The 20,938-nt window shown below is 42.3% G+C and overlaps 2 protein-coding genes across 9 annotated transcripts in view; one reads left to right on the top strand and one right to left on the bottom strand.

Moving 5' to 3' along the window:
- Positions 1–4,571, top strand: part of PAN3 (poly(A) specific ribonuclease subunit PAN3) — a 138,973-nt gene extending 134,402 nt beyond the window's left edge. For 7 of the 8 annotated variants that reach the window (XM_082700710.1, XM_082700708.1, XM_082700709.1 and 4 more), the window contains one exon: positions 1,617–4,571. In XM_082700710.1, the coding sequence (XP_082556836.1) occupies positions 1,617–1,757 (141 nt within the window). In that variant the 3' untranslated portion in view covers positions 1,758–4,571. The remainder of the gene's footprint in view (positions 1–1,616) is intronic. The other variant, XM_082700715.1, reaches the window with a different exon arrangement.
- Positions 4,572–10,059: 5,488 nt separating this feature from the next.
- FLT1 (fms related receptor tyrosine kinase 1) overlaps positions 10,060–20,938 on the bottom strand; it is a 174,692-nt gene continuing 163,813 nt past the window's right edge. The window contains exons 26-30 of the mRNA XM_082700952.1: positions 20,541–20,646; positions 20,135–20,277; positions 18,047–18,131; positions 16,217–16,311; positions 10,060–13,162 (exon numbers count right to left, since the gene is read on the bottom strand). Of these exons, the coding sequence (XP_082557078.1) occupies positions 12,961–13,162; positions 16,217–16,311; positions 18,047–18,131; positions 20,135–20,277; positions 20,541–20,646 (631 nt within the window). The 3' untranslated portion in view covers positions 10,060–12,960. The remainder of the gene's footprint in view (positions 13,163–16,216; positions 16,312–18,046; positions 18,132–20,134; positions 20,278–20,540; positions 20,647–20,938) is intronic.

Below are 20,938 nucleotides of genomic sequence, written 5' to 3' on the forward strand. Positions count from 1 at the left end.
GGCCCTAAAATTTAAGGCATTTACTATATGGTCATCTTTAGGGATACTATTTGCTGACCCCTGTTCAAAACTGCCCCTAAATTACAAGTACTAAAGGAAATACCTATTATAGCACAGAATGTAGAGCTGGTAATGTACAGCGTACTAACTCTTCAGGGATTCTTCAGGGAAAACGTGGTTTTGTATGTTTGTTTGTTTGTTTTTTTAGGCATGACTTTGCCTTGCTGGAACTTCCTTACAACTCTTTGAAAAGAGTATAGTCTGTAATCTACATTAAGACAGTAATTAAACTAATCCAGTATGATTTATACATTTATTTGCTCTTTCTCTTAAGGGGAAGACATTTTTCCTGAAAGTAATGAGTGAAGAACAATTGTCCTGGATTTTAGAAATTAGTATACATAGTAGCAAAGTGCCAGTGACTAAAAATATGTGGCACTGGTGTAAACACTGGTTGGTAGATCCTATGAAATAGAGCCATAGACAGATACCTTAAGTGAAGAGTTTTTAATGATTAATAGGATAATTGATAACTTGAAAGAAAATTCTATTTCATTTCATAAAATAGCTAGTAGTAAATAAAATTTATCCCAAACCTGAAAGTATGATAATTTTCTAAGTCTGGAAAGAGTATAATAAATTAAAAGGGATGGATGATATTGATATTGATGATATATATTGATGATATAAAAAATTAAAATCTTACATAGCATATTTTGGTAGAAATTATGACAGATTAACTGTTAAAATGGTTTGAAAGTTTGAGCCTTCAGAGTTAGTAAATTTTAAACATTTTAACGAATGAGTTAATGAAAAAGGAAGGAAAAATGTACACCAAAACTAACCAGAAAAAGTGAAAACCATAGCAGATAAGTTATTTGATGGACTAAGGATTAGTATGTATGCTTTATAAAGACCTCATTAAAATATTACTACCAAATCTTGACCACGAAGTGGGTAAAGATCATAAACTGGCACTCCTACAGTGGAAATAACACAAATAAACGTAGGAAAACATTTGGTAACATTCATTAAAAAAAAAAAATGTAAATAAAAATAGCAAGGCATGCACTTGGTACGGAATTGCTTATAAATTGGTACAACTCATAAATCAGTGGTTTCTGATACCCTTTGGAAAACAATTTAGCTGTATGTATTAAGCTATAAAATTATCTGTACTTTTTGATTCAGAGTTTATATTTTTCATTATCTCTTCAAAGGAAGTAATTATTCAGAAGAAAAAAAATTAAGTAGGTGAATATGTTCATTGCTCTATAATTTGACACAAAAAACTTGGAAGATACCAGGGTTCCTTGTGGGACTCTTGATCTAAGGGTCGTGAGTTCAAGCTCCATGTTGGGTTTAGAGCTTACTTTAAAAAAAAAAAAAGGAAGGAATAATGACATGATAGAATATAATGCAGATAAGAACTAAGCATGAAAGATAGAAGTGTGCATGCTGATTAGTAATGTAAAATGCTTACGTATATCTAGATGGGAATATGACAGAAATTTTTAAAATATTCATCAGTGCTGCAAAAGTTGTGCTAGAATAGATACAGTGGATTATCCTCTGCCTGGTATGAACTTCCCATTTTGTGTGTCTGTCTGTTTCAGTTAGATGCTGGTGTGCCAGAGAAAATAAGCCTCATTTCCAGAGACGAGAAGAGCGTACTTGTGGTGACTTACAGTGACTTAAAGCGCTGCTTCGAAAACACTTTCCAAGAACTGATTGCAGCTGCGAATGGTCAGTTGTAGTATTTGCTGAAAAAGCACGCAGGACATGGCTGAGGACCTTAACCCAGAGCAAATTGCACTACAGCTGAACTGTTCTCATCCTCTCATTTCACATTTGGGAAACAAACAAGAGATGAGCAAAGCTGCTTGCACTTCAGTCAGGTACACTGTTACTTGAAAGGAAGAATGTTTCACTTATCCTAGAGCTGTGGCTGCCATTGGGGCCATATCTGTGAAGAATTTATTTTAGATTAAGGGGCACCATTGAGTGAATGGTGTTCCTGCTTTTGTTTTCTTCCACTTGTATATGCACTAATTTTAATTTTTTAAAGACTTTTTTCTGATCTTTGAACTTTTGCCACATTGTATACTTACTTATTAAGGGAAACTATTTGCAAGGACATTTTTGGGAAACAATGCTGGGCAGCGTTTTTGTCACTGAGTGTTGCAGAATTTGCTCTTTTGGGGATGGGTTGCCCTGAATAACATAATGGACCAGGTAAATAATTTCACAGAAGTACAGTATAGTGTATAATTCTTGTAAGAGTATTGTATGCAAGCTCTGTATGCCACCCACACTGTTAGTTCCAATGAAGATTTTTGGGTTTTTCTTGTTTTGTTTTGTTTTTAAGAACACACAGAGAGAGATCAGTGAATTGTTGGATACAAATTCCCCCATCAGTAGACGTAAATCCTTTCTGAGTGAGGATTGGATAAACAGGAACTTAAGGAGTACGTAAAGCTCTTTGCTCCAAATTTGACCAGTCTTTTTTTAAAAAGCTGTTTCCCTGCTTGTCAGATATATTTACACTTATGCAGTTTTTTTAATAGAAAAAAAAAAAAATTCTGATAAAGGCCTGAAGGTCAGGAGTATATTGCTTTAGATTCTTTCCAGTTCGCTTTTTTTTTTTTTGTATAAAGTTCTGTTCTTTGAACCACAGCTTTATTATGGTACTTTACACTGGATACAGACACAGAGACACTGTTCAGAAGATGAACTAAACACAGCAGTGGTCTGGCATCAAGAGCTTTCTGAAGTTTTGCAGCCTGAATCTGGAGGGATAACAATCTGCTGTGCCTTTGCAGTCACTGCTTAGCCCAAAGTAATAGTACTTTTGATAATAACTTCACTATGTGGGATATTCCTGAATAAGTCAATCTCAAAAGTTTGGAATTTTCCTCTTCTTAACTTTCTTAATATTTGGACGTGCAGTTGTCGCCAAACTTGGGTATTCATGGAATTTCTAGTTAATGAAATACCTATACTTTGATACTGAAGACTGCCAAATACATAGGAATTTTCTTTCACAAAAAAAAACCAGTAATGAAGACTCTATCTCCTTTCCCAGCACTGAATGTTTTACTAGCACTGGGTGCTCACCATGCAACTATGAAGAAAATGTGGAAACTCAAAAGGTCAGGAAAGACTTCCAAGCACTTGCAACTGATGTTACGGTCTTCAATTTTAATAATTATACATATTTGTAGTTTTCAGAGAAGTTTTTAATATTTCTCTGTCCACTTTTTATAAGCTTTAAAATGATTTTCTCTGCCTTGAGATTTGCATCAAGAAAAAACACCTCTCCTCACCTGAAAGCTTTGAAGACTAAAGACACGCTTTACACATTTTAACAGGTGTGTTTGAGTCCACGTTTGGTAGCATCAGTTGTTGAGTTAAAAAGAAAATCAATTATTGCATTTGATCTGGATGGATTTTAAAAGAACATAATGTTCAATATTCAAAGGATAATTAACATTTGCCACCATAATGTTCTTTTTTATGTAAAAGGAACAAGAACTTGGAGACATTAACATGCAAAAGTCTTTTATCATTAGCTCATGTATTTGAGGAAGAGCAGCTGTCTTTTTATATGTTTTTTGACAAATCATATTGTAATTCTTTTGTACAAAAAAGAACTACTTGTATTCTAGAAGAAATATGAAATGCTTAATTTATAAGCGGGCTGGAGATTTTTTCCAATATTGTTTTCTTTGAAAATGAAAGGGGATCATCTATTTTAGTTTTGGGGTCTGGGAACTTTTTGAAAATTTAATTTGTGGACCAATGTTTTATGAAAGCTAAGGAAGGGCAGGGGTAAAATAGGGCTTGAATTTCTCATCCTGTATAGACCAGCAAACTTCCCTCTGCAAGGCAGGTTCAAATCACAAACCCAAGAATGTTTGCATCCTAAGTGCTAGTTTGCTTCAGCCCCTAGTAACCTCAGGACTTGGTTTGAATATAAAGGTAGACAGCTGATATGTTTTCATGAGTAAATATTGTCGGCCAGAAAACAGATGGTGTCAGGTAATACATATTTTTTTTAAGCTTTGTTTTATATTTATTTTTCATTTAGTTTTTATTGGGAATGGTTTTCAGTAGAACTTTTAGTTCTGCTTAGGTGTTTTTTGGGGGAGCCCTCTTTTCCATAGTGTAATTCCATTTGAGAGGTTGTCTAAAAGATAGTCTTTTTAATTCATAGGAAGATTTAAATATCTGAGAATAGTCAAATTAAGGATAGAAACTTCCCATACCTTCTGTTATGGCAGATCAAAGCACAGAAAGGACAACCCTTGAAATCATGTAATGTTGGTCATTTCATTTTTTTGTACCTATTTTAAATTCTGTTAGTGTATTTACTTCATTGTAAATATTTTTGAGGGTACCTTTGTATTTTGCTTTTGACCTTGGTTCTGTGGTTTGGATGTCAACAACTTCCCTAAAAAACACCAGTATGTTAAGTTCTGATGTCATGATCCCATGTGGGTTATTCATCTTTAATCCTGTTTTCAGTCTCTATGTGTACAGCCGTATTTTTAATAAAGAATTACAGAGAAGTTTGTAGTTTTTGGGTACCAATTTATTTAAGAAGATGATGTTTGCCTGATGATCGAGATTTCAAAGGCTGAATACTGCCTGTGTGTTTGGAGGAATTGTTGGTGGCATGTTTATTCATTAATTTACCAACTGTCTGTGAAATGCCTACTTGGATCTATTCTAGGTACTAAAAATGCAAATGTAAGTGTTTGTTATTTATAAAGTGCATAGTTATACTCAAAACTTTTTTTTAAGATTTTATTTATTTATTTGACACACACAGATCACAAGTAGGCAGAGAGAGAGTATACTCAAACATTTCTATATAATACCTGGCTTTTACAATGTAGTTGAGGAAAGAAGACTTACTTATGTGAAAGGATAGTGAATGGTGGGTGGCTAGCCTTTGATTCAGTACTTCAGTAATTTACTATTTAGGTATAGGTCTTCTAGAAACATTATTCAGAATATAAGAGTAGATTTCAAGAATGGCAAAGATGTTAACATTTGTTGAATCTGAGTACCTACTGTTTATTTCCTATACATTTGAAAAGTTAAAAAATACAGAATAGAGGGTGATAAGGGACTTGAGGCCTAGGTGAACGGAAGCTAGAGTAAAGAGGAACTGAAGTTCCTTCACGGAAGGAACTGTTGAGTTGCTTATAGAAATTTGGAGAGAGAGAGAGGAGTGTAGAAGGTCCTTGTGGGGATAAATTTGATGGCAAATTAAATTTAATTTGATGGCAAATTAAAATGACCATTGGAGTTTCATTGGGAAGAGAGACTAGTCTGCCTAGAATAGGGGATGTTTGGGGGGGTCTTTTAGATTTAAATTTCATGAGAAAACATTAAATATTCTCTTAAAGCTAGGCCAATGTTAACATCTCCTACACTCTGGGGAATGGACATACACACCGGTTTATTACTTACATCTCCTGTGCTCTGAATAGTCGAAACAGGCGTTTCCCTCCACCTTGAGCAATTGTGCTCTTAGGGATGCATCTGTAAAATATCTTTCGTATAAGTGTGGGGGAAGGGGTATAGTGATGAAAGATTTACTTATTTATTTTTAAAAAAAAGACTTCTTTTTTTTTTTTTAAGATTTTATTTATTTATTTGTGAGAGAGAGAGAGTGAGAGCGAGCACAGGCAGACAGAGTGGAAGGCAGAGTCAGAGGGAGAAGCAGGCTCCCTGCGGAGCAAGGAGCCCGATGTGGGACTCGATCCCAGGACACTGGGATCATGACCTGAGCCGAAGGCAGCTGCTTAACCAACTGAGCCACCCAGGCGTCCCAAGACTTCTTTATTTTTAAAGAAAGAGAAAAAAAGAGCATAAATGGGAGGGGCAGAGAGAAGGAGAGAAAATCCCAAGCAGACTCCACACTGAGTGCAGAACCCGACACGGGGCCCCGTCTTACCACCCATCAGACCCATCAGACCACAGCCTGAGTTGAAACCAGGAGTTGGATGCTTAACAGAGTGCGCCACCTGGGCACCCCAATGAAGAAAGACTTTTAAACTACACGTCTTTAACGTTTATTTAAAGTAGTCTGGATGATGGTTAAGAAACTAGCTTGCCAGAACAAGCCTGCCTGAGTTCATATAGAGGCTGTACTACCTAGAGCTCTGTGATCTTGGGAAATCACCTACCCACAGTTGAATGATTGGGATTCACTCATTCATTACATATTTATTGAATGCCTATTAAATGCCCGGCAATGCTCGAGAGGAACCAACAGAACAACTCTGACCACTACAGACAAATATTTCTGCTCTTACAGAGTTTCCATTCTAGTGGGGAGAAGACAAAATACATAGTAGCGTAAGTGGTACTAATGGCTATGGAAAGAGAGGAAAGTAGGGTGAAAGATGGCGATGGGGTTACCAGATTTAGTGAATAAAAATAGAGAACACAAAGTTGAATTTGAATTTCAGATAAACCATGGATAATTTCTTTTTTAGCATAAGTATGTCTCAGGTATTGCATGGGGGATACTTGTCTTAAAAAATTAATTTGTTTATGTGAAATTTGAATTTGGATATCCCTGTGTTTCATCTTGCAACTTGAGATGTGGGGAATGTGGTGGTGCTGCTAGAATTTCCAGTGGGATGATCTGGGTAGTAACCCTCACCAAAAAGGTGCTAGTCAAGCAGGACTTGAGGTAGGAGCCAGCCATGCAGATATCTGAGGGGGAAGAACTCCAGGTTGGAATGGAATGGAACACCAGACAAAGGGGCCAGTGTAGTTACAGAAGAGTAGGGAAGGGAAGTCAGGTAATGGGGAAGGAGGGTCGTGTTTTGGAAACCATTTTAGAGCCATTTTGGCTTTTACTCCCATTGAAAGGAGAAGCTTCAGGAAGATTTTAAGTGGGAGAAAAACCTGATATAATTTAAAAGGATCTCTTTGGTTACTTAGTAAGGAGCTCCTGCAGTATTTTGAGCAAAAGATGATAGGGGTTTTGGGCTGGAGTGATAGCAGTAGAGGTGGCATGAAGTGATTAGATTCCGAATATATTTTAAAAGTAGAGCCAAAATGATGTCCTGATTATTGGATCAAAATCCAATTATTGAAGTCAAAATCACTGGTAAGATTTTGAGGTGATGCTGACAGGAAGGAGGATTCTACTGAATTGAAAGATACTTGGAAACAAAGGTTTTTTTGGAGGGTGGCAAGAAGGATGGGGAAGCGAGGAAAGACAGTTACGAGTTTGGTCTGGGGCCCGTTATGTTTAAGATGTTCAGTACACATTTGTTCTGGTTACTTATTTTGTAATGAATGACTCCAAGCGTACGGCATAAAACAACGACCGTTTTATTATTCTCAGGAATTCTGTGGGTTAGGAATTTGGACAGGGCACAGCTGGGATGGCTTATCCCTATTCCATTAGGTCTGGGGCCTCTGCTGGGAAAATTCCAGTGGCTGGGGCCTGAAATCATCTGCTCTGGCATTGGGACTGAATGACCTAAAAGCTGGGCTCAGCTGGGGACTGCCTGTGGAAGCACCTATACGTGGCCCCATCCTGTGGCTCCGCCTTCTCAATTATTGGTGACTGGGTCTCCAGTGGGAGCTTCTGAAGCATGAGTATACCAGGAGACTCGGATGGAAAGGGCATGATCTCTTCTGACCTGGCCTCAGAGTCATGCAGTGTCAACTTTGCCACATTCTGTTGATTACAAGTGAGTCACAAAGGCGTCTCTGATTCTAGGGGAGAGGAATTTGGTGGGGAAGTGGCAAGGGCACATTGCCAAAGGTCATGTGGGATGAGAGATGTTATTGCCACTATTTTTGAAAAATACAGTCTGCCACAGCATCAAGAGATGTCAGTTTAACACACAGGTGTCTGAGTTTGGAGCCTGGGAGACAGATCTGGTCTGTACATGTAATTTGCAAGTCATCATATAGACGTCATTTAAAGCCCTGAGATTGGTTGAGATCATGAAAGGAGTTAGTATAGACGGTGGAGAGGAAAAAGTCCAAGGGCAGAGCCCTGGGGTGACTGAACAATGTGTAAGAGGGACAGAAATGACCCATGAATTAGGAAGAAAGGTGTGCAATGTCCTGGAATCAAAGTTAAAACAGGCATTTTCAGGAATAAGGGGCAAGTTGTTGAGTCCAGAAAGGCTGAGACTGAAAATTGGCTGTTGGATTTAGCACTTTGCAGATAACCGATACCCTTATCAAGGGCAGTATCCGTGAGCGGGACAGAAAGCTAGGCTTGAGAGGAATGAAGAGTACTTGGTGGGCGAGGGATCATAAACAGAGACTAACCACCTCAATGAATTTTGCTGTCAAGAGGAGTAAAGAAATGTATTGGTAGAGGGGAAAGAAGGATGGAAGATTTTTTGTTTTGTAACATGGGAGAGAAAATAGCATGTTTGTCTGATCTAGTGGGAAAGGGACCAGCTGATGGCTGTGAGGGAGTGCTGTGTTTCTGGAGCTGGGTCCCTGAGCCTAAGAAGGAACCCAGCTGCATGAGGAGGACGTGTTTCAAACTGGCTGTCCAGAAGAGAAGGCTGACTGTGGAGCTCAGGTGCTGGCAGGCAGGTAGATGTGAGGGTGAGATTTTGAAGCTCTCTTGATTACCTCAATCTTCCCATTGATGTGGGTATAATGAATGTTACAGGTCGCGTTGGATTGCTTTGAAAAATGAATGAGTTTATTCCTCTAAGGCACTTAGCATAGTTGCTGGCTCATGAAGTTAATCTATTTTTGTCTGAGATTAAGCCCTTAATCTTTTTAAAATGGGTCTTCTGTGATAAGTTGTCATATTAAATGGGCTTTTTTCTTTTAACAATCTCTTATTGAGTAATAGCACACACAAACACACAGGTTCGCAAATAAGTATAGAACTCTGAATTATCACAAAGCGAACACACCTAGGTACCCAGACCGAGAAATAGAACATTTGTGGCATCTAGTTGGTTTTGTTTTGTTTTGTTTTGTTTTGTTTCTCCCTTAAAATACCCTTAGTTCAAAAAATAGAATGCTAGTCATCCCTATGTTGGAATCCAGGATATTTTTGTAAAATTTACTGGCCTGTGAAACCCCAAAGTCTGGTAATATGTTTAACACTGAGGAATCCAGTAAACCTTACTGGGCCATCCTTCTGCTGGAAGAAAGAAAGTAGCAAAGAAAGAAAGAAAAAAACAACAACACACAATTCCCAAAGGTCCTGTAAGTTTCCAGAGTCATGAGAAAATTTCAAAACGATGATGTGACACCAATTCTTTGAGCATTCCTCAAGTCATGTGCTTTGATGAGTGACTTTACTCTTATGTTATGAAAATCAGTAATATTTTTGAAGGATTTCCAATTTGTGAAGATAAAATGCTTTGTGCCCTCTTCAGTTAACTGCACATATACTGGGATGAGTCATTTTTCTTCTTTCTTGCCTCTGTACCCAAGAGAATCAGCCTGATTTCCCTTACATGTCTCCAGTCTAGTTTCCTCATGATGTTTTTAGGAAGGTGATATAAGACCACTTTCCAAGATGATGTGTTGGTCACTTATGTCTATTAGTGATGATCTGAATTATTTCTCTTTTTAGGATGTAATCCACCAAAAGACAAGCAAAGGACACTTGGCAGGTGTACTTTTCTTAGGGAAGCTCTTGTGTCTTGGGCTTTTGTCTAATTACTTTGTATGGTTCCCTGCACACCACCTCTAATACTCAACCGTAAATGCACACACACACCCTGTAATTGTGGTCATCATTTCTTAGCTGAAAATTAGTGTCTGGGAAAACCCACCTCTTTTTAAGTTAAGGGCATTTCCATTTGCAGCCAGCACTTAACCCTCAGTGTGTACATTTTACTCTGATTGTGTTCTTTTTAGTGTCTTGTTTTCTGGACCATGTACCTAGCATGAGTTTGGTTTTGATTTACTGATGCTTTAGAACCGTCATCTTGCAGCACAGAGAGAAAGCTCTCAGAACACCAGTCCTCCACCCCCAAGGAAACCCGTGACCCTTTTTTTTCATGTAGAAGCAAATTGGAGAAAATATGTAGATGTTTTTAGAAGTTAATTTTATTATATGAAGATAGCATACAAAATACATTCATAGTGACTAGAGATGTAGGACCAAATTAAGTCTTACTTATATCTGCAGCATATATTCTTGGTATGTATAAAAGTAACTTTAAAATTCCAGTCTCCTTAAATAGTTACGCACAAAACACACACACGTATATACACATACAGTTACTACCACTGTCAAAGATGCGCTCCTCCTTTCACCAGTGAAAAGGGGCTGGCAAGTATCTGTTTCATGTCTGACATTCTTACGGGCTGGGAAACAAGGCACAGCTAGAAGACCTACATGACATTTTTCAGGATTTGGACGAATTTGTTCCATGGGCTAAAACGAAGGTCTGAGCATCACTTCTTAGACTAACTAGATACAGACTTGCATATGGTTTCAGTCCGTTCCACCCACACTGTTACACATACATGGTCTCAACAAATCCTGAAAGGAAATGCTGCTTTACTTGTCAGTGCCAACTATTTTTGTCATAAATGGCAAGTGGTTCCAATAATATCATCGGTTAATTAATGTTTTAGTTTTCAGTGCTGTTTAATAAATGTTCAGGGCCGGTAAACGAACCATTCCGTGGCAAGCCCTTTGCCACTAGATAGACCCATTCCTGTAAGCTTCCACTTTTCTTTCTGCATTAAGGCTCTAGATGGAATTATTGTTGACTGATGGACTCATGGAGGCTATAAACCTGAGTCTTTGAGCAGCTGAATTAACACAGTTCTAGTATATGTTTTTGTTTTGGAAAGATGGCATTACTAAAGTCTGACCAATCCAGATTTAGATCATTGAAATCAAGATGCAGTACCTGTAGTGAAGGTTTTTGTTTTCACTCACTGCTGGCTCCTTATTTGATTTGAAAGCATGAAAGAATTAAGGTCTTCTTTTATTTTCCCTATTCAACCTCCTTCTAGTTCCCTGATTGATACGGTTGCCGGCTGTCCCAGATGCTTTTGTACGTGCAAAGAAGAGGAAGAACAAAGCTTATCCCCTCTTCTGGTCCTGGCCTGGTTTTGTTGGCCCTGGGCTCTTGGTGGAGAGGCCTGCCTCACCTCTCTGCCGGCCAGAGGTTTCCCCAGCAGAGCCACCAGTGGTGCACCTGCCTCCTCGCTTGGAGTGTGCTGACCGTCCCAGCTCTTTATACTAAGAACCTTGAAACCAGAGTGTGACACACAGGGAAGGAAGCAAAGATTCTTCCAGTATATTTCAGGTTCTAGAGTTAAGTTCCTTGCATAAAGGGAAGCATATTCTTCTCTACCACCAGAAGCAGCAGGTCACTGTTGTCTGTCCAGCCTTGACTGGTTTTAGAAGGTGCATACATCCTAAATACATAGCATCAAACTGAGCCAATTGAGAGAGCCAGGGTCCTCAGACCCTGAAAAGTCGGCACCCTTGTGTACCCTGTCTCCCTACTTCCATCATCCTCAGACCCAAGGCAAGGTCCAAAGCAGATGAAAAGAGGCTTTTCTCCTCTTGATGGCTCATTAACTAATATCCTGAGTCCCAATTCTAAAAGTATCTTGCATAAATTACATATCACCTTTTTTCTCAAGGAGCATAAAGTGCTTAATAAACATTGGTTAACGTTCTTCCACATCTTTCCAGTAGACTAGCATGAGACAGTAGAATCCCCATTAAAAAGGAAACATGGTTGACTTCCTAGCCTTTGGGTCCCAACCAAACCAACAGGGAGTTGGTTTGGTTGGTATAGAGATGGGGTTTTCACTCTGTTCATCCTGTTTTGGCTCCATCTGTCCTGGTTTTGGTATAGAGGAAACCATCCGCAAGACTCATTTTCATCCTCCTCAGCTTCCTTTTATAACTAACTGGACAAAACAGGTTAATGTGAAAAATTGAATGAAGTATCTTGATTATATATTAAGACTCAAAAAAGAATCTGACAGTATTTTGGAACATGTGGCTTAAAGCCCGACCAGTAACCCTAAACAGGCCAAACTCGTTCCAATTAGCTTACTCAGAGCAAGGAACCTGCTAAGTGTGAGGCCATCACGCTGCAGAGCCAGCTTAGCTCAGGGTGAGTATTCAGTGTATCTTGCTAGAGGGGCCTGCAGTCTTGGCTCAGATTTAAGCACAAGTTCAGTGCTAGAAATTTTCAAATGTGCCATATATGGGAACGGGCATAGATCCAGTCCCATAGGTAAGATTTTAAAATTTGTTCTGTAGTTCCAAAAAAATACGTTCATCCTTTTCTTGCCTGCCAGAATCCGGAAAATGTCCCCATTGTCCTTCTGTCCTGCCTGCTTCCTGGCTGAATTCTCCATGTGGACTGGGTTCGGTCAGGCTGTGGAAGCCACAGCATGGTCATGGCTGATAGCCCTCTCCTACTCCCTTCCCATCTGGGACAGCACAGATTCCCTACAGTGCTCCGTCCTGTTGGCTCTCTGCTTCCTTTCTCCCTTCTTTCCTTCTCCTCCTCCTACGTTGCTTCTGCTAGAGGACCCCAGAGACATTGCACAGGCCGGCTTGGGGCTGGTTGCCTCCCGGTTCCAGGAGGCTGGGCCCTATCAAGTCCATACTGCATTGCGGGATCAGTGCATCTCCCGAATCATCAAATGCCCTGTGGTCTCGGGGGTAGGAGCAGGTAAGTCATTGGGCTTAGAAAGGGTTTCTCTAACACACTGAATAATGTGAGGATTTACCAGTGGTGTTTTTCACTTATCGCTATTACTCTATCTGGGGTTACATTCTTGTTAGTCAAAAAGAAAAAAAAAAGCACTATTAAAAATCACAAAAGGCAGCTTGTTCCTGTGGAAAGGTAAAGGTGTAAATTTATATATGTGTCATACTGGCAAAAGCTAGTTTTCAGGGGGCATAAATACTTGTGTGGTTCTAGAAAGAAGGTGATGTGTCAAACTTTAGACAGGTGGGGTGGAGTATAAGACCACCGAGTTGTAGTCTGGGGGAGGAGAGCAGCACGAAATCTTCTTTTCCAGCTCTGAGTTGTCATACGTGAACCTGCGTCTTCCTCTGTTGATGTGCCCACACCCAGAAGGGCAGAAAGCAGGCGGCGTGAGGTCAGAAAGCCCCGACTCCTTGCTTTTACTGGTTACTCTCAAGCTAAAGAGAGAAAAGAAAAATAAATAAATAAATATTGCGAAACCGATTGCTTGAAAACAAATGCTAACGTCCACTCCTTCCTGTTAGATCTTGGCTCATAACTGTTCTAGAGCTAATGGTTATTGAACCCCTTCTCCGTCTCAGGTCAGGGGTTCTGTTCTAGGGCCGTGCGCTGTTTCTCTACTACTAGCTTGGGGGCACCAGGCAGAGAGATGCCTTCCTCTGGCCAGGGACTGGACTGCGTGAATAGATACTGCAAATCCATAATCCTGGGTTGAAAATAATTCCAAGACGGGTATGGCCTTCCCCTAGTCTCGGGCCAGCTGGCTACGGGGGTAGGCTGAAAATGCCCCCGCCTCTAAAGCACGTTGATCTCAAATCCCTGGAACCTGGGAATAGTGCTTTGACAAAAGGAGTATTACCTCATGTGGCAAGACAGGTGATGAAGCTAAAGGTCTTCAGAGGAACCTTGGCTCTGCCAACACCCTGGTTTGGGACTTCTGGCCTCCAGAAGTACAACAGAATGACTTTCTCTCGGCTTAAGCCTCTAACTTCGTGGGGATGTGTCACAACAGCCTCAAGAAACAAACCGCTTCAGACAGACGGGTCAGTACGGCTGTTTCCCTACCATGTTTGTATTCTAGAAAATGGATATTAGGGGACTGTCGCTAGCAAGGCTCAAAGGAGAAGAAACTGGCTTCTGGTTCTTTGTTACATCCAGCCTGAGACAGACGCACAGGGAAGAAAAGCTGCTCTTGTCCTTTCAAGTTCGTTTGTTTCTTCATGCTGGGTGAGAACGAGAAAACCTCGTATGTTACCGCATTATTCTGATGGGGCCTGGGCTAACGTCAAGCATTCGCCATATTTTTAATGTCAAGAGTCGAGGGCAAGATGATTGCTTTCCTTCACAGGGATCTTGAGTAAGTGTTCCAAAATAGGGAACAAAAGGTGGTTGGTAGTCTGCTTTCTTTTCTCCCTTATCTACGTCATCTTTGTGAGGGTCCCCTAACCCGCTCCCCTCTGAGGGGACTCTGCTCTGGTACCATCACGGTGCTCATGTTAAAAGGAAACAAGTGCGAAGATCTGCCTGTCAGCGTGCCTCCCTTTCAGACTTCCTTGTGGTGGTTAAACTGTGCTAACTCTGTCACTGAGGGGCATTTGGGGCCACATTTTGACGTGGATCAAGGTCAGCGAACTACAGCCTGTGGGCTGGCCATCTGCTTGGTTTCCTTTTTTTTTTTTAACAGCTTTATTGAGATACAGCTCACCTGTTTAAGGTGTGCAGCTGCAAGGTTTTTAGTATATTCACAGATGGTGCGACCATCAACACAATCGCGTTTAGAACATTCTCCTCACCCCACAAAACACATACCCAGTTGCATAGCCGGTTACCCTTCCTCCCCACACTTCCCACCCCCGGCCCTAGTCTGCCACCGAATGACTTTGTTTCTATAGATTGGCCTATTCCTGGCATTTATGTAAAAGGACTCCTACGCTATGTCGTCTGTTGCGACTGGTTTTGTTCACTGAACAGTGTTTCCGGGGCTTGTCCACGCTGTAGCATGGGTCCGTACTTCATACTTCTTATTGGCAAATAATATTTGTACGGGTGTACTGCGTTTTATCAACTCATCAACCGAAGGGCAGTTGGCTTGTTTTTACTTTGGGTTATTATGAATGCTGCTGCCATGAACTTTTGTGACTAAGCTTTTGTGCGGCCGTACGTTTTCATTCTGTTCGGTATATACCGAAGGAGGGGGATGGCGTGACTCGAACCTTTGGAAGAACTGCTGCTGTCCTGTTTGCCAAAGGGACTGTACCATTTCCCATTCCCACCGCAACACACGACGCTTATAATTTCTCCACATCCTCATCAACGCCAACTTTTCGGTTCTAGCTCTGCTAGTGGGTATGAAGTGGTATCTCGTCATGGTTTTGATTTGCGTTTCCCTGATGACACAGGACCTTAAGCAACTTTTCAGGCGCTCATTGGCCGTAGCCATCTGTTTCTGTAAAGTTTACTGGAACATAGCCACACCTCCTTGTTTATAGATGGGTGATGGCTGCTTTTATCCTACAGTGGCAGAGTTGAGTAACTATTGTTTTTAAGATTCTATTTATTAGAGAGAGAGAGAGAGATTGAGAATGAGAAGGGGGAGCAGGACAGGAGGACCGGGAGAGGGAGCCTCTTCTGCTGAGCAGGGAACCCGATGTGGGACTCGATCCCAGAACCCTGCGATCATGACCTGAGACGAAAGCAGAGGCTTAACTGACTGAGCCACCCAGGCACCCCAAGTAGTTGTTTTCTATGTGACTCCTGAAGAAAAAGTCTGCTGACCCCTGGTTTAGAGGAGAGAGGAGCACGTTCTGCCTCTGAGTGAGACGGGCAGGCATTGAGTCGGGAAAGGTGGGAATGCCTTATAGATCAGCTCAGCCTTTGCCTGTCCAGCACGATCCCTAGGTAGAGAAGAGCACAGAGAAGCTGCGGTGATAGGGCTGGTCATGTAAAAAGCTGGGGCCCAGGTAATTCCAACAGCACTTGCCAATGGCCACCATAGGGAGGGTGGGGTGCCAGGAGCCAACAAGAAACCAGCCTTCTCTTGGAAGCGTCGGCTTCTCAGGATGGCATGTCTTAGGCCGGGAAAACAGGACCGTGTGCTTTCCCATACCAATGCTGCCAGCCCCGGGTATAAGCACGGGCCAGCTGCCCTCCCCGCCCCCATAAGCATGTCTCCATTTGACTTTTGCCCTGTTCAGTTGGGCCTTGAATTGGGCTCCTTCCAGCCGAGACACTGTGTTTCATGTGTTTGGACTGCCTGTCCTGCTAGAATTGTCCGCACATTTCTACTTCTCGAATCCTTCTCAGCACTCGGTGCTCATTTCTTTGATTTTTATACCCTCCTTCTTGCCCATCTGAGGGCAAAAAGTGCTTTTCTGCAATGCCTGAACACTGTAGTTCAAGAGGGTGAGTGGTCCCCACTGAGTTTTCCCCAGTTTTCCTTCATACCCCTCCCCCCATCGGCTGGTCACAGAAAAGACCCCCAGCTTCCTTACTCAATCTTCACAGAGGCCTTGGGTTTGCTCTCAGCCCAGGTGAAGCGCTTCAACAAGGGGGAGGCCAGCAGGGTGCTGCTGTCCACCTGGTAATCCTGGAGGGAGGAAGGAAACAGAGGTCACTCCGTGGCTGACCCCAGAGAGGTCCGATGGGGGGGGAGGCGTGATACTGGGATGCATGTCTGAAGTCACGCCAAGCTCTGTCCTCCCCTGCCTATTAAGACCAAGCACTTCTCCATATGTGCAAATCAAAGTGTTGTCAGTGGCAAGAAACACCTATTGTGTTTCTTGTGAAACCTACCAGTGGAGACCCTGCGACTTTGAGGTACTTCTTCCTGAAGGGGACAAAAATACCTTTCAACAAAAGGGGAAGCTTCAGGTAACAGGAGAGCATTTTTCAAAGTAAACTTGGATGCAAATGATTGTATACAGCTATGAAAGCGAATTATGGCAGAGGATTGTTGTCTGTGAGTATGCCGCTATTTGGAACCTACCTAAATGCAAACACTGCGAGACACGTTATAAAGGCCTGGTGTATTTTTTTTTTTTTTTTTTTTTGGTGGACCCTATGGAATTTTGGGGCCCTCCATGGTCACAGTTTGCAACAATTCCTTTTTCTCCTTGGTTCAGCTTTAGCATGGAGTCCCAGGCAGGCTCCTGCGTACTCTGTGTTCCCAGCGTGTGGACTCCACACTCTGTCCCTCTGAGCCTCTGACAGGGCTGTGTTCATGTGTGTGTACTCACCAGCAGGCAAGCCTAAGTGAGCAAAGGAGCTGCTGCGGTCCCCACTGTATTGGGCTGGGGGAGGGGTGAGGTGGACAGAAATCCCTGTTTGGCTCAGCATTGCTTCCTGGCACTTAAAGCCGGCTTAAGAAGCAGAAAAACAAAATTTCCAGCTACTTTTCTTCTGTGTTCTGCGGCTTAGTTGTAATGCTTTTAAGTGTTCCAGTCATCTTTTCCTCTCTAGTGTGTTTGAAACTCTCCTGGTGCTTTCTAAATGACGACTGTGCTGGGTTTCAAGGTCACAGTGTTTGCAGACATCACCTTCCCACGGGGGTGGGCTTCCCAGCCCTTTCACGGGACCCGGGCCTTACCAGTGCCCCTCAAACTTTGCCATGCACATCTGTCCCCTGGGGACCTTGTGACAGGGAAAAGTCTGACTCCATGAGTGTGGATGGGTTTTGAGACTTGGCATTTCTAGCCCGCTTAGTGACCACGGTGCTTATCTGGAGATCACACTTCAAGTGTCAGGGGCTTGGTGGCAGAGGGGTACTCTCTCAACCTCACGTCCCAGAGTTTCAGTGGGACCAGCTGGATAAAGCCTTGTGTATGCTGGGCTACACTGTTTTCTCTCAGTGTGGCTGGGTAGGACTGTGGCTGTTCAGCTTCTAGAACCTCAATGGGAAGCATGAGGCCTGGGTCGACTTCTCTCAGGACCGCAAGGCTATTCTTAAGGGAGAGCTTTCTGTTAGATCCTGAAGACCCAGTCACTCACAGCTTTAAGTTCCTCCATTAATCTGAAAGCAGGATTCCATCTTTGATCGCCAAGAAGCTTAGAAACACTATGAGGTTTCCTAAGGGACTCAACTATGCCCAGGTGGTCCTGGAGTGAATTCGGGGTCATCGTCAAACTACAGAATTACCCGCTTTCAAGTTAACTCTCTATAGCTAAGTCTTGTTAAGTCTGTATAGTTAAGTCTTGTCACTCCCCTGAAATTGTCATTTCCGCCACTACTCATGACTGACCCCCATGGACTGAGAGCCACCAGACTACCGGAGTTTGGATAGAGACCGCAAAAAGGCCTTGAGTATGTGAATCCCATTACTCACATCAAAGATAGAGGTGGTGTTTGGTGAAAGTTCTTCAAAGGTTTTGATTCTCTCCAGACTCATGAAATTGAAAGCATTTACGTATCTGATGAAGAAGCAGAAAGAATAGTCAAGACAGGAAAATGCATCCAGCTTTTATTAGCTGGGAGACTGTGGGTGCTGTATCTTAGCTGAGGTGAACCACAGTCCCACAGGAATCCCCTGGCTCCTGAGGCCGCAGGTCTCCTGCTCTGCGTGCCCCCTCGGGATCTTCCCATGGCAGTCAATCCACACTGCATAGTTTTGAGCAAAACCCCAGAGGACCCTTGAGAGAATCCTCAGTGGCTGGGCTTCCAGTCCCTTGTGGAACTGGAAAAATGTGAGGCCTAGAAGAAACCGGAATCCTCACACGGTCTAAACACCCTATCCTATAAAGGAGAGAAATGGTGCCCAGAGAAGGGATAGGACTTGATCACGTAGAGTTGCCCACTTCTCAAAGGGTGTGAGGAGACCAGGGAAATGACCTTGCAAGGTCACACAGCTGATGTAACAGCTAGTCCTGTATATTCTCTTCTGGGGTTCCAGATTGGGAGAAATGGGGAGCATTTTTGTGTTTTCTCCTATAACTACTGGTCTGTTGCTGAAGACCCAGTAGGAAGGCTGCAGAGAGCTGCACTATGTGCTTCCTCCTAAGGCAAGTTCACCTACAGACTGAGTTTCTCCATCTGAAACCCCATCATCACCTGTAAGGCCAAATTCCTTAGCTAAGCTAGTTATTGGCCGAAGGCTTAGCAGCATCCTAAAAAGGCAAAAATAACTGACAACTTCCTTCCCCCACCTCTGATACAATCAGATATCGCTCATCCCAGCTAGTTTTTTAATCTTAAAAAAGGGTGATTCATCTGTGTCAGCCTCTTGGGCTGATTGGGAAGTGAGAGCAGGTACCACTGACCTATAACCCACGACCACAGACCCGGGCTGGTCTTCTAGGCCTGTCAGAGATGGCTATCGGTCCTTTCAGACTGCCCCAACCCTTAGCCGTGCCTCCCTTGGCTGAACTGGGGCCAAAGCTCTAGGGTTGTGCCCACGCAGATAAAGATGCCACAAGGCCCACAGGATAGTCTAAATGTCCTAAAAACTGCTTTGATGGCATGGGAACAGGGAGCAAGTATCCAACCACCTAGGTTACAAACTCCAATCTGGCGCTTTCTAGATGTACCATTTTGGCAAGCCTCCTGCCATGGAGCCTTAATGTCCCCGTTTGTGTGACAGGACTAATAATACCTGCTGTAGAGTACTGTTTAGAGCATTAAAGGAATTGATGTCCACAAAGAGCTGGGCACAGGGCCAGGCCACACACAGCGTGTGTCTGTGTGCCCAGTAGTACCAAATGCATACAATACGCGTGGAACCGTTAGCAGCAGTGAACATCCTCGTTTACTGTTAGGACTGGTGTGTGATGCGTGTGTAATCACTACTAAGGACGTGCTGATACACATGTAACCACTTGTGCCAAACGTGTGATACACGTGTAATCATTAGTACCCAAGAGCCAAGTCCTGCCCCCCCCAGTAGAGACACTAAATCAGTATTTTCCCCCTGTATCTCTTCAAATTTCTCTGCAGTAATGAGAGATAGGCTAGTGTGTCAAGTAAGGAAAAAAAAAAAAGTTTAAGGCTGTATTAAAAAAAAAATTATGGGGAGGGAAAGAAAGAGGTAGGAGCATTCTAGAATAATACTGAAGAAAATGTAATGTGCTGTTCTTGATTGGATCCTGTGTTTGTCTTTTGTTTTTTCTTAAGGTATAGAAGACATTTGGGGAACTTAAGGAAATAGGAATATTTAATAAGGGAACTATCCGTTTCTTTGGTGTGATCATTTTGACGTGGCAACACAGGAGAACGACCTTCTTACAAGATTTTGGGGTAGAATGTTATAATGCCTTAAGTTCTCCTTCAGTTAGTTCAGCAAAAACAAAAAAATACACCTATAAAGTCTATACATAGAGACAAAATAGAGCAAAAGGTTAACTACAGCTGAATTTAGGAGGTAGACCCTTTGTCTAATGTTTGAAAATGTTATAAGACTGAGGAAAGAAAGAAATCTTACCTGACATTATCAGAACTTCCTGAATTAAACTTTGGATGTGAAATATCTTCCTTGAAGAAGTCATCAGAGAAGGCAGGAGGTGAATATGTGAACCCACTATTTCCTGTCAGTATGGCATTTAATGGGATATAGTCCTTGCCATCCTAAAATACCAAAGATGGAACTCTAATTATACAAATTTCTATTTCAACCCATGTCTGGGAAATAGGCCAGCTTCAGCTGTCCCATTTCTGCCATCTCTGTTGTGTTTTGGGAAGATAATTGTGCATACACACACGCATACATGCACCACACTTAACTGCTAATCTCTGCTATTAATAGCTCTTACAAAACAAACAAAACACCCCCTTGACTTCTATTCAAAGGCATTTGGGGCTTCTCCTATGTAAGATAATCTCAGCTTTACCTGTTGTACGTTTGCTTGAAGCAAATCGCCTAGCTTTTCCACAAGTTCTGCAAATCTTGGCCTTTCTTTTGGGTCTTTGTGCCAGCAGTCCAACATGATCTGGTAGCTGTCGGGGGGAAAGCACAACAGAAGTAGCTGAAGACCGGTGGTAATCGTGTAAATTGCCCCAAACCCGTCAGCAAAGTGATGCGTGTTGTCCCGTAGACCCAGACTAGGCTTCTTGTAGCATTTCGTGTTCGCCTTCGTGTTTGGACGGGGATAGGCCACACCCTCCCATGCAAGGCTGCTGGGACCAGGTCCTGTAGTAGTGGGAAACACGTCTACAAAGGCAGACTAACAAACCAACCCTCTGGAGCCCATCGCCACCCAGGTTCTTTGGCATGCTGGTCGGTCTGCAG

The sequence above is a fragment of the Mustela nivalis genome (assembly GCF_964662115.1).
Source record: "Mustela nivalis genome assembly, chromosome: 15".
Taxonomy (NCBI): Eukaryota; Metazoa; Chordata; class Mammalia; order Carnivora; family Mustelidae; genus Mustela; species Mustela nivalis.